Genomic DNA, 11968 nt, shown 5'->3' on the forward strand with positions numbered 1-11968 from the left:
TAGTTAGTTAGTTAGTTAGTTAGTTAGTTAGTTAGCTAGTTAGTTAGTTAGTTAGTTAGTTAATTAGTTAGTTAGTTAGTTAGTTAGTTAGATTTAACGGACTAATTAATTTTCTAGCTAACGTGGTAAAATATATATATGGTTTATATAAAATATATATATATTTATATCTAGATATGCTTATCCTCTGCTTGAAGATGGGGTTGTAGTTAATTCAACTCTAGATGTAGCATCTCCGACCACTGTCAAACAAGTGAATAAAGTCTACACTCTTCTTAGTCGAGGAGGAAATCAAACTTATTTAGGTAATTATCCAGTTTTTTAAATTCAGTTTTCATAAACCAATATTCACAAAATAGTCAACTGCCATTTAATAATAATAATAAACAATGATCCTTATATCTTTGCATTCTGACGATATAAATTATATATTTCAAATTATGGCTATTTGAAGGCTTAAATTCTTTGGTCCTTGAACATCTAAAGTAGCAAAAAAAATTTTAAGTGATAGAAATTTGATAAAGTTTGCGAGAAACAAGATCTTTATTCGCCAATTTATTTCAGATTTAAAAGCAACATTTTAACGCAGAGAAGTGGTCAAATTCCAATTTTTTTATGTTTAAAAAAAAATTGATATTTTAATCTTTATGACAATATTCTAGAATGAATACCTGGACCCTCCTTCCCTGCTTCCATACAATTTCCAGAGTAAAAAATATCCTTTGGGCGATGGACAACCCCTGATGATAGATCAAAGGTAGAAACAAAGGTTTAAACAAGGGTTTAAACAAGGGCTTAAAAAAGGGGTTAAACAAGGGTTTAAACAAGGGCTTAAACAAGGGCTTAAACAAGGGTTTAAACAAGGGCTTAAACAAGGGTTTAAACAAGGGTTTAAACAAGGGCTTAAACAGGGGTTTAAACAAGGGGTTAAACAAGGGTGAAACTATTTAATCGAAAATGTCAAATCAAATGAATATATCTAGTATCAAATTAGAAGCAATATTTATAAGAATAATTAAAAAATGAAAACTCTTAACGATTTAAAAAAAGATTATAAAAGTTATGAAGGTCGATTTTTAATGATTTTAAATATGTCAAAATAAATATTAAATTATGCGTCTTGAACCGTAGTATTATCTTGTATATCGTCAATTTGTCCGTTTTTCGACATTACAAAAATTGTTTAATTTCTTTAAAGGGACTAATCTCGACTAATGACTAAGAATGTATGATTTAAAAAAACAGATAATTATTTTGTATTTCTAATTTCTGTAAAGTTTTTATGCTCGCAAGAAGCAAAGTGAACAAAGAATTGATCTATTCCATGGTATGGTAACCGCCAAAAAAGTCCTTGGAAAAAAAGTTTCCGGAAAAAAGTCCTAAAATTTTATACTAAAAAAGTCCTGTGGAAAAAAGTCCTTTTATTAAAAAGTCTCCGGAAATAAAGTCCTACAAAGTCCTAAAATTTTATACTAAAAAAGTCCTGTGGAAAAAAGTCCTTTTATTAAAAAGTCTCCGGAAATAAAGTCCTACCGATTCAAGACTTTATTTTCTAAGACTTTTTTTCTGGCTCCAGTATGATTTTATACAAAAAAGTCCTCGGAAAAAACATGCATGATTCACAATGGAAAAAAGTCCTGGTTGTAAACATCCTATCAATAATCGTAGGTTTTCAGGGGCTTCATATTTTCTTTTTCATATTAATTAAGGAATATAAAACTAGCCCTGTATATGATGTGCATAGTACACTTGTACGAACTTTTCTTAGGACTTTTTTTCCTCAGACTTAAATTACTGAGTTCAAATTTCCCGAGACTTAGGACTTTTTTTCTAGGTTTTTCTTTTCCTCGGATTTATTTTCTTCGGGACTTTTTTTCCTGAGATCTTATTTCCTGAGACTTTATTGGCAGCCCTCATTACTATTTAAGGAAAAAAAGTCCCAGGAAATTCGGACTTTTTTCCAAAGTTTTTATTTCCAGGTTTTTTTCCAGAAACTTTTTTTTCCCGGGACTTTCTTACATAGATTCCCATAGTATACACTGATACAGTTTTGATTTTGAAAAAAAGAAGAAACACCCATTATTTATCATCTTATTTATTACAAATTACAATAAATATTTCACTTTTTTCCAAATATTTCAATCATTGCAAACTTTAAATCTTATTTTAAAAATTCCATTCCTTCAGGTATTTCCAAGAAAGTCTTAAAGGAGGATTCTTCATAGGTAACATTATTTTTAAATCTTTGCTAATTATTTATCCACAGAGTAGAAAATACATTTTTTATTCTAAAAAAGTGTAAAATCAGCATTTTGTCGTACTGCATGTGTAATTCCGTATTGCAAGTGTACTTCACACTTGTGTAAGTAAGAACTTATTTCATTTTTTTGGAGAAGGGGGGAGGGGGGCCGAAGAATTTAATAGGAGTTCGTATTTTCAGAATTTTTTTCGGGGTTTTAAAGTTAAGAAACTTCAAAAGAAAACAAAGTCTATTTATCCCTTTATTACAGCCTCACAATAGGGCAATAAAAGTTGGAGAAAATTCTTTATGCTTTAAATAAAAATGATTAAAACTTTATACTTTAGAGGCCGGAGCTTTTGATGGAGAACTCGAATCAACCACCCTATATTTCGAGCAAAAGTATGAATATTAGTTTAACTATATTTCGAGCAAAAGTATGAATACTAGTTTAACTATATTTCGAGCAAAAGTATTAATACTAGTTTAACTATATTTAGAGCAAAAGTATTGATACTAGTTTAACTATATTTCGAGCAAAAGTATTAATATTAGGTTAACTATATTTAGAGCAAAAGTATGAATATTGGTTTAACTAAATTTTGAGCAAAAGTATGAATATTAGTTTAACTATATTTCGAGCAAAAGTATTAATATTAGTTTAACTATATTTAGAGCAAAGGTATGATTATTAGTTTAACTATATTTCGAGCAAAAGTATGAATATTAGTTCAAGTATATTTCGAGCAAAAGTATGAATATTAGTTTAACTATATTTTGAGCAAAAGTATGAATATTAGTTAAACTTTATTTCGAGCAAAAGTATGAATAGCTAACTAAATTTTGAGCAAAAGTATGAATATTAGTTTAAATATATTTCGAGCAAAGGTATGATTATTAGCATAACTATATTTCGAGCAAAAGTATTAATACTAGTTTAACTATATTTCGAGCAAAAGTATGAATACTAGTTTAACTATATTTCGAGCAAAAGTATGAATACTAGTTTAACTATATTTCAAGCAAAAGTATGAATAGTATAGTTTATCTTTATTTCAAATCATTGAAGACTGAGCAAAATTTAGTATTTTTTAGAAAAAAGAATAAACTAAGAAAAAAGTTGAAATGCAAAAAAATGAAAAGCTTTTCTGCAAATTTTTTGTTAATTTTTGTATCAATTGTTTTCTGATTCTACATATTTTCCCAAATGTCAAAATTTCAAATTCAAATGTGCAATTTTCCAAGCGGCAGCTACCCAAGTCTGTCCTGACACGGCAGTGCTAGGCCCCATAGCCTTTTCTAACAGCAGCGATTGGCCCCTAGCCCATCCTAGACGCAGAGTTCGGCTCTCATTGGAGCCTACGCTGCACGCCTCAGAACCATTGGGAAGTTGCCGCTTGGGAAATTGTAACTTTAGAGATCGTCCTTGGGAAAATGCCTTTGTGAAAATACCTAACACCATTTCAGACATGGCTGGAGTGGACTACTAGTCGAACCTTTACTTAAAGAATACAAACAGCTCAGGGAAACATAGGTTTTATCTTAATTTTATACAGGGATACCCACAAAGAATGAGACTTTAAATTAACGATCTTTGAGTTCGCCTTGAACAGTTTTTAATTGTTTTGCTTAATGATTTGGCAGAAGAAAGAAAACAGTTTACAGTTATAGGGCTGGGCATGTTAAGACTTTTTTCAAATTGATATAAGAAAAAATTCAAGTGAATTTTTCATTTTAAAAGTTCTTCTTTATTTAAAGAGACTCAAACATTTAAGTTTTTTCATTAAATAGCATTCCAACATATTTTATAATTGCGAAAACTTAACTTTAAAATTGTTAAATGTTGCTTTTCAATGTTTAAAGTTAGCTGATTTAATTTGGATTCCTACGCCATTTTAAATATAAAACTTGATTTCCACGTGCAGAGAAGTTAACCGGAAAGCGTGGAGTGTACACACTTGCCTTTCTCCAATTGAGAAACCTAAAACTATTATTTTCACAGATTTTAGGAAAACTAAACAAAATATTTAAAATAATCATGTTCTAATGATAATGAAAAACCACTTACACTGCAAAAGTGCATTTTATATATCCCCATTCCGCCGTTAACATACAACTTTTTTAATGCATCGATTCATAATTGGATAATGAATAATTCTGTAAAAAGTTTATATTCATATTGAAAACTGGGTCACTGAAAGTTTTAAGAGATTCTTGCAAAGTATTATGAGAAAAGTAAAAATCTTTGTAAAAGTTTTCGATCATTTTCAACATTTTGCAAATGCAAATGGAATTTTCTCTGACACCGTAATTTATGCCAACATTAATTTATTTGTTTGGTTGCTTCTATACAGTTCTGATTTGACGGGAGCTGGAATATTAGAAGACAACAATAGAGAAAATAAAATTGTAAAAGGTAAAATAAAGACAAACGGTCTCTTACTACCATTATAATCTGTCTCTTATTCACATATTAATATGTTGTTCTTAAAGGAACTGAAATGCAATGTTTGCCCCTCACTTCCCTCATCCTTGCGCTAGGAAACCCAAGGTAATTTTTATATTGAAAATATAAGTAAAAAAAATTTCCCTCTGTAGTTAGTGTTTTTCAAAAAATGTATTTCTTTTCTTCCTTTATTTAGTATAATATGTGATATCTCTATATACCGAACATTAGGAGGGAAAATATAGCTTTTGAAACAGTGCAGGGGAGGGAATGATTTTAAAAGAAAATTTACCCCTGAAAATAATTCTTATCAATTGTATTTTTTTTCTCAGAAAAATATTTAATAATCTTATAATTAAATCTATGTTTTTTGTTCAGGGTTGATTACTTAAGCTTGGATATAGAAGGGGCAGAGTATAATGTGTTGAAGACGATAGATTGGTCTAGGGTAGATATCAGGTGGAACTTTTTTACTTAAAAATTTAGAAAGTTTGCTTTTCTGTTGAATATGGTATAAAACATAGTCAGAAGTATATAAAGAGGAAGGGGGGTTGGGCTATTTGAACTTAGCTGATAAAAAATGTTACGCCCCGCACACCTCCAAATTCCTGCATATGCACCTATTACTAATAAATTACCTTTTCATAGTTTAATACTATTAATAGTCATAAACTCCTAATCCTTGAAACCATAGGAGATCCCAGAAAATATGATATCAAATTCTTGTTCTTAACGCTTTATAGCTGTAATCATAGATTATATGGAATTGAAGACAAATGGAAAATAAGTTTAGTTGATTGATTTGATTTGATTGGTAAGATAATATTAACTATTTAGGGTGATATCAGTGGAGACTCAATTTATCTCTGAGTTTGGATTGGAGAGTACTGATCTTCATAATCTTCTTACTTCACAAGGTTAAACAGTTCACTGTGATTTAACAGTTTGGTCCTTATCGTCCCATCCAACCTGCAACTTTCTATCACAATTTGACCAATTAAACACAATATTTTTGCATTTTCTCATAGATACTTTTTGTCAATGAGTGCATTTTATTTGAAAAAAGTAAAAAACAGACAACTCTTTATTTTAAGAGATTTTTGAATATTCAGACCAAAAAAGTTTTAAGACAAGAGGTAGAAGTTATGGTTTGTTTAGGATATATACTGTTGGACCATATTTCTCGAGATACAGTGTATTTTCAAGCACCCAGCCCCCATCTTCAACATATTAAACCCAACCTACCCTATCTACCCTCTAGTTCAAGGAACCTTAATATCAAGGTAATCTACCTCATCTTCTACATATTAAATCCAACTTACCCTATCTACCCTCTAGTTCAATGAACCTTAATATCAAGGCAATCTACCTCATCTTCAACATATTAAACCAACCTACCCTATCTACCCTCTAGTTCAAGGAACCTTAATATCAAGGTAATCTACCTCATCTTCTACATATTAAATCCAACCTACCCTATCTACCCTCTAGTAAAGGAACCTTAATATCAAGGTAATCTACCTCATCTTCAACATATTAAATCCAACCTACCCTATCTACCCTCTAGTAAAGGAACCTTAATATCAAGGTAATCTCCCTCATCTTCAACATATTAAACCCAACCTATCCTATCTACCCTCTAGTTCAATGAACCTTAATATCAAGGTAATCTACCTCATCTTCAACATATTAAATCCAACCTACCCTATCTACCCTCTAGTAAAGGAACCTTAATATCAAGGTAATCTACCTCATCTTCAACATATTAAACCCAACCTATCCTATCTACCCTCTAGTTCAATGAACCTTAATATCAAGGTAATCTACCTCATCTTCTACATATTAAACCCAACCTACCCTATCTACCCTCTAGTTCAAGGAACCTAGGATATCAAGGTAATCTACCTCATACTTCAAAAGCCCAAAAGTGATTTTTTTTACAAGGATATCATTCTGATTTAAAAATGCAGAGGCAACAAAAAGTTCAATGTAATAATAAATATAAAACTAATTTAGATTATTTTGTGAAAATATGTTCCCTTTCAGTGGCTTTGTAACATCTCGCCATATAACATTTCGCCATATAACAATTTGCCTAAATAACATTTTGCCATAAAACAACTTCCCATATAACATTTCGAGATAAAACAACACCTCGCCATATAAAAACAAAAAAACAAAATAATAAATTTTATTTAGTAGAAAGTAGTATTTGTAGTTTAGTAGAAAGTATATATGTAATAATATAAAATTATGAAACATTGTTCTGCTATATTGATGAATACACAGATACATATAAAAGTAAGATTTAAATTTAGTTTAGGAGAAGTTGTTTATGTCAACCAAAGATGGTTTCCCCCGCTGAGTTGTAGATGCGGGCAGTACTCCCGACATTGTTGGAATAACTGTATTTGCGGATTTTTGGTTTTTGATTCGTGGATTTTCTGGTATAATTTCATTTAAACTACAATTTAATTTAAAAATTTATATATAGGCGAGTTGTTATTATATGGCAAGTTGTTATATGGCGAAATGTTAAATGACGAGATGCTACTGTGCCCTTTCAGGGGGCTGTACAATTATTTAGGACTTTTTTAAGCAATTCAATTAATTTTTTTATTAGGACTTTTATGCCATAGAAATTAGGACTTTTCCTAATCACTTTTGGAACTTTAAAGGAACAGAGAAAGAACACTTCTAAATTAAATTCTTTATCTAGTAAGATGACCCTACTGTTTCGTAAAATATCATTCAGAGTTTTGTTTTACAATCTTCTGACGTTCTTCTGACATATTTTGGTTTGATGGGGAAACCAACTAAAAATAGCGCCGACACACAAAGTTTCTTAGGTCTTGTTCACAGATTAATTTATCTAGGATATGTTTAGGAAATGATTAATTTGTATTTAAGATTTTTTAAGGAAATGTTTATAACTTTTTTTAGATATACTTAGGAAATGATTAATTTGTATTTAAGATATATTTATATTTGTATTTAAGATATGTTTATAACTTTTTTAGATATATTTAGGTAATGTTTAGGATGTAAAAAGAATTTATTTAGGAAATGTTTAGGATTTAAAAAGGATTTGTTTAGGAAATGTTTAGGATTTAAAAAGGATTTGTTTAGGATGTAAAAAGAATTTATTTTGGAAATGTTTCGGATGTTAAATGGATTTATTTAGGAAATGTTTAGTATGTAAAAAGGATTTATTTAGGAAATGTTTCGGATGTAAAAAGGATTTGGTTAGGATATGTTTAGGATGTAAAAAGGATTTGGTTAGCAAATGTTTAGGATGTAAAAAGGATTTGGTTAGGATATGTTTAGGATGTAAAAAGGATTTGGTTAGGATATGTTTAGGATGTAAAAAGGATTTGGTTAGGATATGTTTAGGATGTAAAAAGGATTTGGTTAGGATATGTTTAGGATGTAAAAAGGATTTGGTTAGGATATGTTTAGGATGTAAAAAGGATTTGGTTAGGATATGTTTAGGATGTAAAAAGGATTTGGTTAGGATATGTTTAGGATGTAAAAAGGATTTGGTTAGGATATGTTTAGGATGTAAAAAGGATTTGGTTAGGATATGTTTAGGATGTAAAAAGGATTTGGTTAGGATATGTTTAGGATGTAAAAAGGATTTGGTTAGGATATGTTTAGGATGTAAAAAGGATTTGGTTAGGATATGTTTAGGATGTAAAAAGGATTTGGTTAGGATATGTTTAGGATGTAAAAAGGATTTGGTTAGGATATGTTTAGGATGTAAAAAGGATTTGGTTAGGANGCAAGCTGTACAGTACAATTGCAGCTAGAGCAAGCTGTACAGTACAATTGCAGCTAGAGCAAGCTGTACAGTACAATTGCAGCTAGAGCAAGCTGTACAGTACAATTGCAGCTAGAGGAAGCTGTACAGTACAATTGCAGCTAGAGCAAGCTGTACAGTACAATTGCAGCTAGAGCAAGCTGTACAGTACAATTGCAAATAGAGAAAGTTGTGCAGTACAATTGCAACTAGAGCAAGTTGTACAGTACAATTGCAGCTAGAGCAAGTTGTACAGTACAATTGCATCTAGAGCAAGTTGTACAATACAATTGCAGCTAGAGCAAACTGTACAGTCAATTGCAACTAGAACAAGCTGTACAGTACAATTGCAGCTAGAGCAAGTTGTACAGTACAATTGCAACTAGAGCAAGCTGTACAGTACAATTACAGCTAAAACAAGCTGTACAGTACAATTACAGCTAGAGCAAGCTGTACAGTACAATTACAGCTAGGGCAAGCTGTACAGTACAATTACAGCTGGAGCAAGTTGTACAGTACAATTGCAGATTATCTTATGCAACCAAGGACAGTACCCCACATGAATGATTCCCGTCTCGTGAAATTTATGTGTAATGTTATATAAGGGAATATTTTTTAAAGAATTCTTGAAGATTTTTGAGAACACATATATCCTGGGATTGAACCTTAGTTTAGTTTCATATGTTTAGAAAAATTGAACCAGGGTATATTTTCGAAAATTGTTGAAGATTTTTCAAGAATTTACAACTGGATTAACCCCCGAGTTATAAATGTTTAAAGCTTTTAAACCAGAGGTACCATTTTAAAGAATTGGTAAATATTTTTCAAGAAAAAGTATACCCCTGATTGACCCAGGTTTAAAATTTTAGAGAGATTGACCCGGGGGTATGTGGATCGATGAAGGATTGACCCAATTGTATCTAATATTTAGGAAGATTAAAACCAAGTTGCTACCTGACTGCACGAAGCGCAGATCTTGTCCTGCTAGTTTTCTAGCTCTGGTTAGTACCTTCAAGTACCAGCAACCCTGGAGACTAACATTATCGGATCCTTGTCTCATGATTTTATCAGATTCAAAATACTTCTAATTAATTTCTAATCTAGATTCCTTTCTATAAACTCTGTAATTTAACAATTTTAGTGAAAAAAAACTTGGTGAAAGTTTCTCTGTAAAATTGAAAAATAAATTTCAAGTCATTTTTATCTTTTTTAATTGATATTAGAGAGGGTATCACCTTATTATTTTATGAACTGTTTGATTTGAAGTACAGAATGTCTCAATTAGAGATGAGCGCATTTGGTTTTTTCAACCCCCCCACTAATGGTTGTTTTTCACTCACTAAAAAAACCGCTTTAAGAAAAATTGTAAATAAGATTATAAGGTCTAATTGAAAGAATTTGAAGAAATTATCATAATATGGAAAAATTGTCAATTGATAAGAAAGAATACATATGTAAATGTTATATATTAGGCCTGGGGACCAGGGGGGGGGGACGTACACAGGGTTCCGCGTACATCCCTGTTTATATGAAGATTGTTTGATTTCTGTGTTTTCTTCATTTTGACCATAACAGTAACAGAGGTAAAAAGCTGTCAAAATTTGTAAATTAAAACTTGAGAAAATGTTTAAAAACCACCTTTTGGAGATTTAAGGAAAATATGATATCTCCTTTATTGTTTTAAGTAGGGACTATAAATGCCTTTATTCTAAAACAAAAGATTCATGGCTCGATGAAAATTAATTATCGTGTTAATTGAGATACCTGGTGCTTGAAATGAGAAGTAAGAGAAAAGAGGAATTGTGATATTTTCCCCCATTGTTTCTGAACCAGAAATACGAAAGTCAATTTGTAGAGAAACCACAATAATAACCTTTCAAAGAGAAGATGACGGTTATCTCAAGCATTCCAGACATAGCTTTATGTCCTCGACAATCCCACAAATGCTTTTATGTAAAGTTACGAAAAAGAGGTTTTTCCTCTAGTTGAACTTTTCAAATGTACGACATCAACAAAAGACATTTAGAAGAGAAAGTTTAAACTTTTGACATAATTTGTTGTGTATAAATACTAATAAATACTAATAAATACTAATAAATACTTCTTTGGAAATTCAATCACTTGATTAAGTAAATATTGTTAATTCAATAAACCCAGTTTAAAAATATATATTTTCAGCTTAAACTAGGACAAAAAGATCATCCGCTGAACCCTTTGGGAGCATGAAACAAATGTGACGGTGTCTGACTAAAATGTGATGGTGTCTGACTAAAATGTGATGGTGTCTGACTAAAATGTGATGGTGTCTGACTAAAATGTGACGGTGTCTGACTAAAATGTGATGGTGTCCGACTAAAATGTGACGGTGTCCGACTAAAATGTGACGGTGTCGGACTAAGATGTGATGGTGTCCGACTAAAATGTGACGGTGTCCGACTAAAATTGCTCAAAAATGTTTCCAAAAAAGGGAGCCTTAAACACATTACACAAATATCCATAGAACTTTAATTATTAATTGTTTAGACCAGGTCCACATTCAAGTGTTTCAAGTGTCCAGCGGAATGGAAAAATCGTTTCGTAAAAATTCCCCATTTTTGGCAGACAGTTTTTGTTTCGCTGCGAATTCTGCATTTTCAAATTTCTTTCGTAGGAAAAAATCGCTTCCGCATCCTGCGCGGAATTACGAGTTAATCTGTTTTTGCTCGAAAATGCAGAATTGCGCGGAAATAATGTGAAAATTCCTTTAAAAAAATGCATTAAATCCGCGAAAAAGATACGCAAGTTTTGCACGAAAAAATTTCTCAAATTGAGAGGGAAAAATGACACAGGAAACAGGAAATTATCAATATATAATGTAATAAAACTTTTAATGTTGGATGTTAACTAAATGAACAGAGATTTCCAGGTAGTAAATAGTTTTTTTGCGAAATTTTTGCAGATGCAACTTTACTTTTGCCTGGATTTTTTTACACGTTAATTGCAAAAATATGTCATATTTAAAACATCATTAAATTTTATTATGAAGTACCCATGTCTCATAAATGTTTGCTTGGAATCAAGCACCGTTTGCCCTTGTAAAATTCATTTTCGCGCGAGAATACGGAATTCCATGCAAGAGTTTGCTGAATACGCAAGCAAATTCACCAATTCTTCAAAATGGTACCCCTGGTTTAAAGCTACTGAAGAATGTCCAACATAAAACACAGTGTCCAGCAATAACCGGGCAATAACCAATCTTATTAAACAATAGAACATGTTTTAGGCTTATTTTAATATATATATGTTATAGTATATGAAATATACATAATTAATGGATTTCATTTAAAATAATATATAGGGTGTTTCTATACAAATGCTATTTTCGAAAAAAAAATTATAAATCAGGCCCATACGTAGCCAGGATTTGCCCAAGGGGGGTGCAAAGAGGGGTGTTTTAGTATGGGCCCAGGATCACCGAGTGAAACGTAGTGAACGCGGCGGGGGG

At 31.2% G+C, this 11968-nt stretch overlaps 1 protein-coding gene across 1 annotated transcript in view; it reads left to right on the top strand.

Annotated features, from left to right (window-relative positions):
* The window catches only part of LOC111704627 (uncharacterized), an 8180-nt gene extending 1934 nt beyond the window's left edge, over nucleotides 1–6246 (top strand). Inside the window, exons 3-13 of the mRNA XM_023476917.1 lie at nucleotides 175–316; nucleotides 663–757; nucleotides 2188–2225; nucleotides 2587–2641; nucleotides 3707–3763; nucleotides 4165–4248; nucleotides 4594–4655; nucleotides 4733–4790; nucleotides 5064–5144; nucleotides 5523–5602; nucleotides 5844–6246. Of these exons, the coding sequence (XP_023332685.1) occupies nucleotides 175–316; nucleotides 663–757; nucleotides 2188–2225; nucleotides 2587–2641; nucleotides 3707–3763; nucleotides 4165–4248; nucleotides 4594–4655; nucleotides 4733–4790; nucleotides 5064–5144; nucleotides 5523–5602; nucleotides 5844–6031 (940 nt within the window). The 3' untranslated portion in view covers nucleotides 6032–6246. The remainder of the gene's footprint in view (nucleotides 1–174; nucleotides 317–662; nucleotides 758–2187; nucleotides 2226–2586; nucleotides 2642–3706; nucleotides 3764–4164; nucleotides 4249–4593; nucleotides 4656–4732; nucleotides 4791–5063; nucleotides 5145–5522; nucleotides 5603–5843) is intronic.
* The last annotated feature ends 5722 nt before the right edge of the window (nucleotides 6247–11968 follow it).

Source organism: Eurytemora carolleeae, unplaced genomic scaffold (assembly GCF_000591075.1).
Source record: "Eurytemora carolleeae unplaced genomic scaffold, Eaff_2.0 scaffold31, whole genome shotgun sequence".
In the NCBI taxonomy this organism is placed as follows: domain Eukaryota; kingdom Metazoa; phylum Arthropoda; class Copepoda; order Calanoida; family Temoridae; genus Eurytemora; species Eurytemora carolleeae.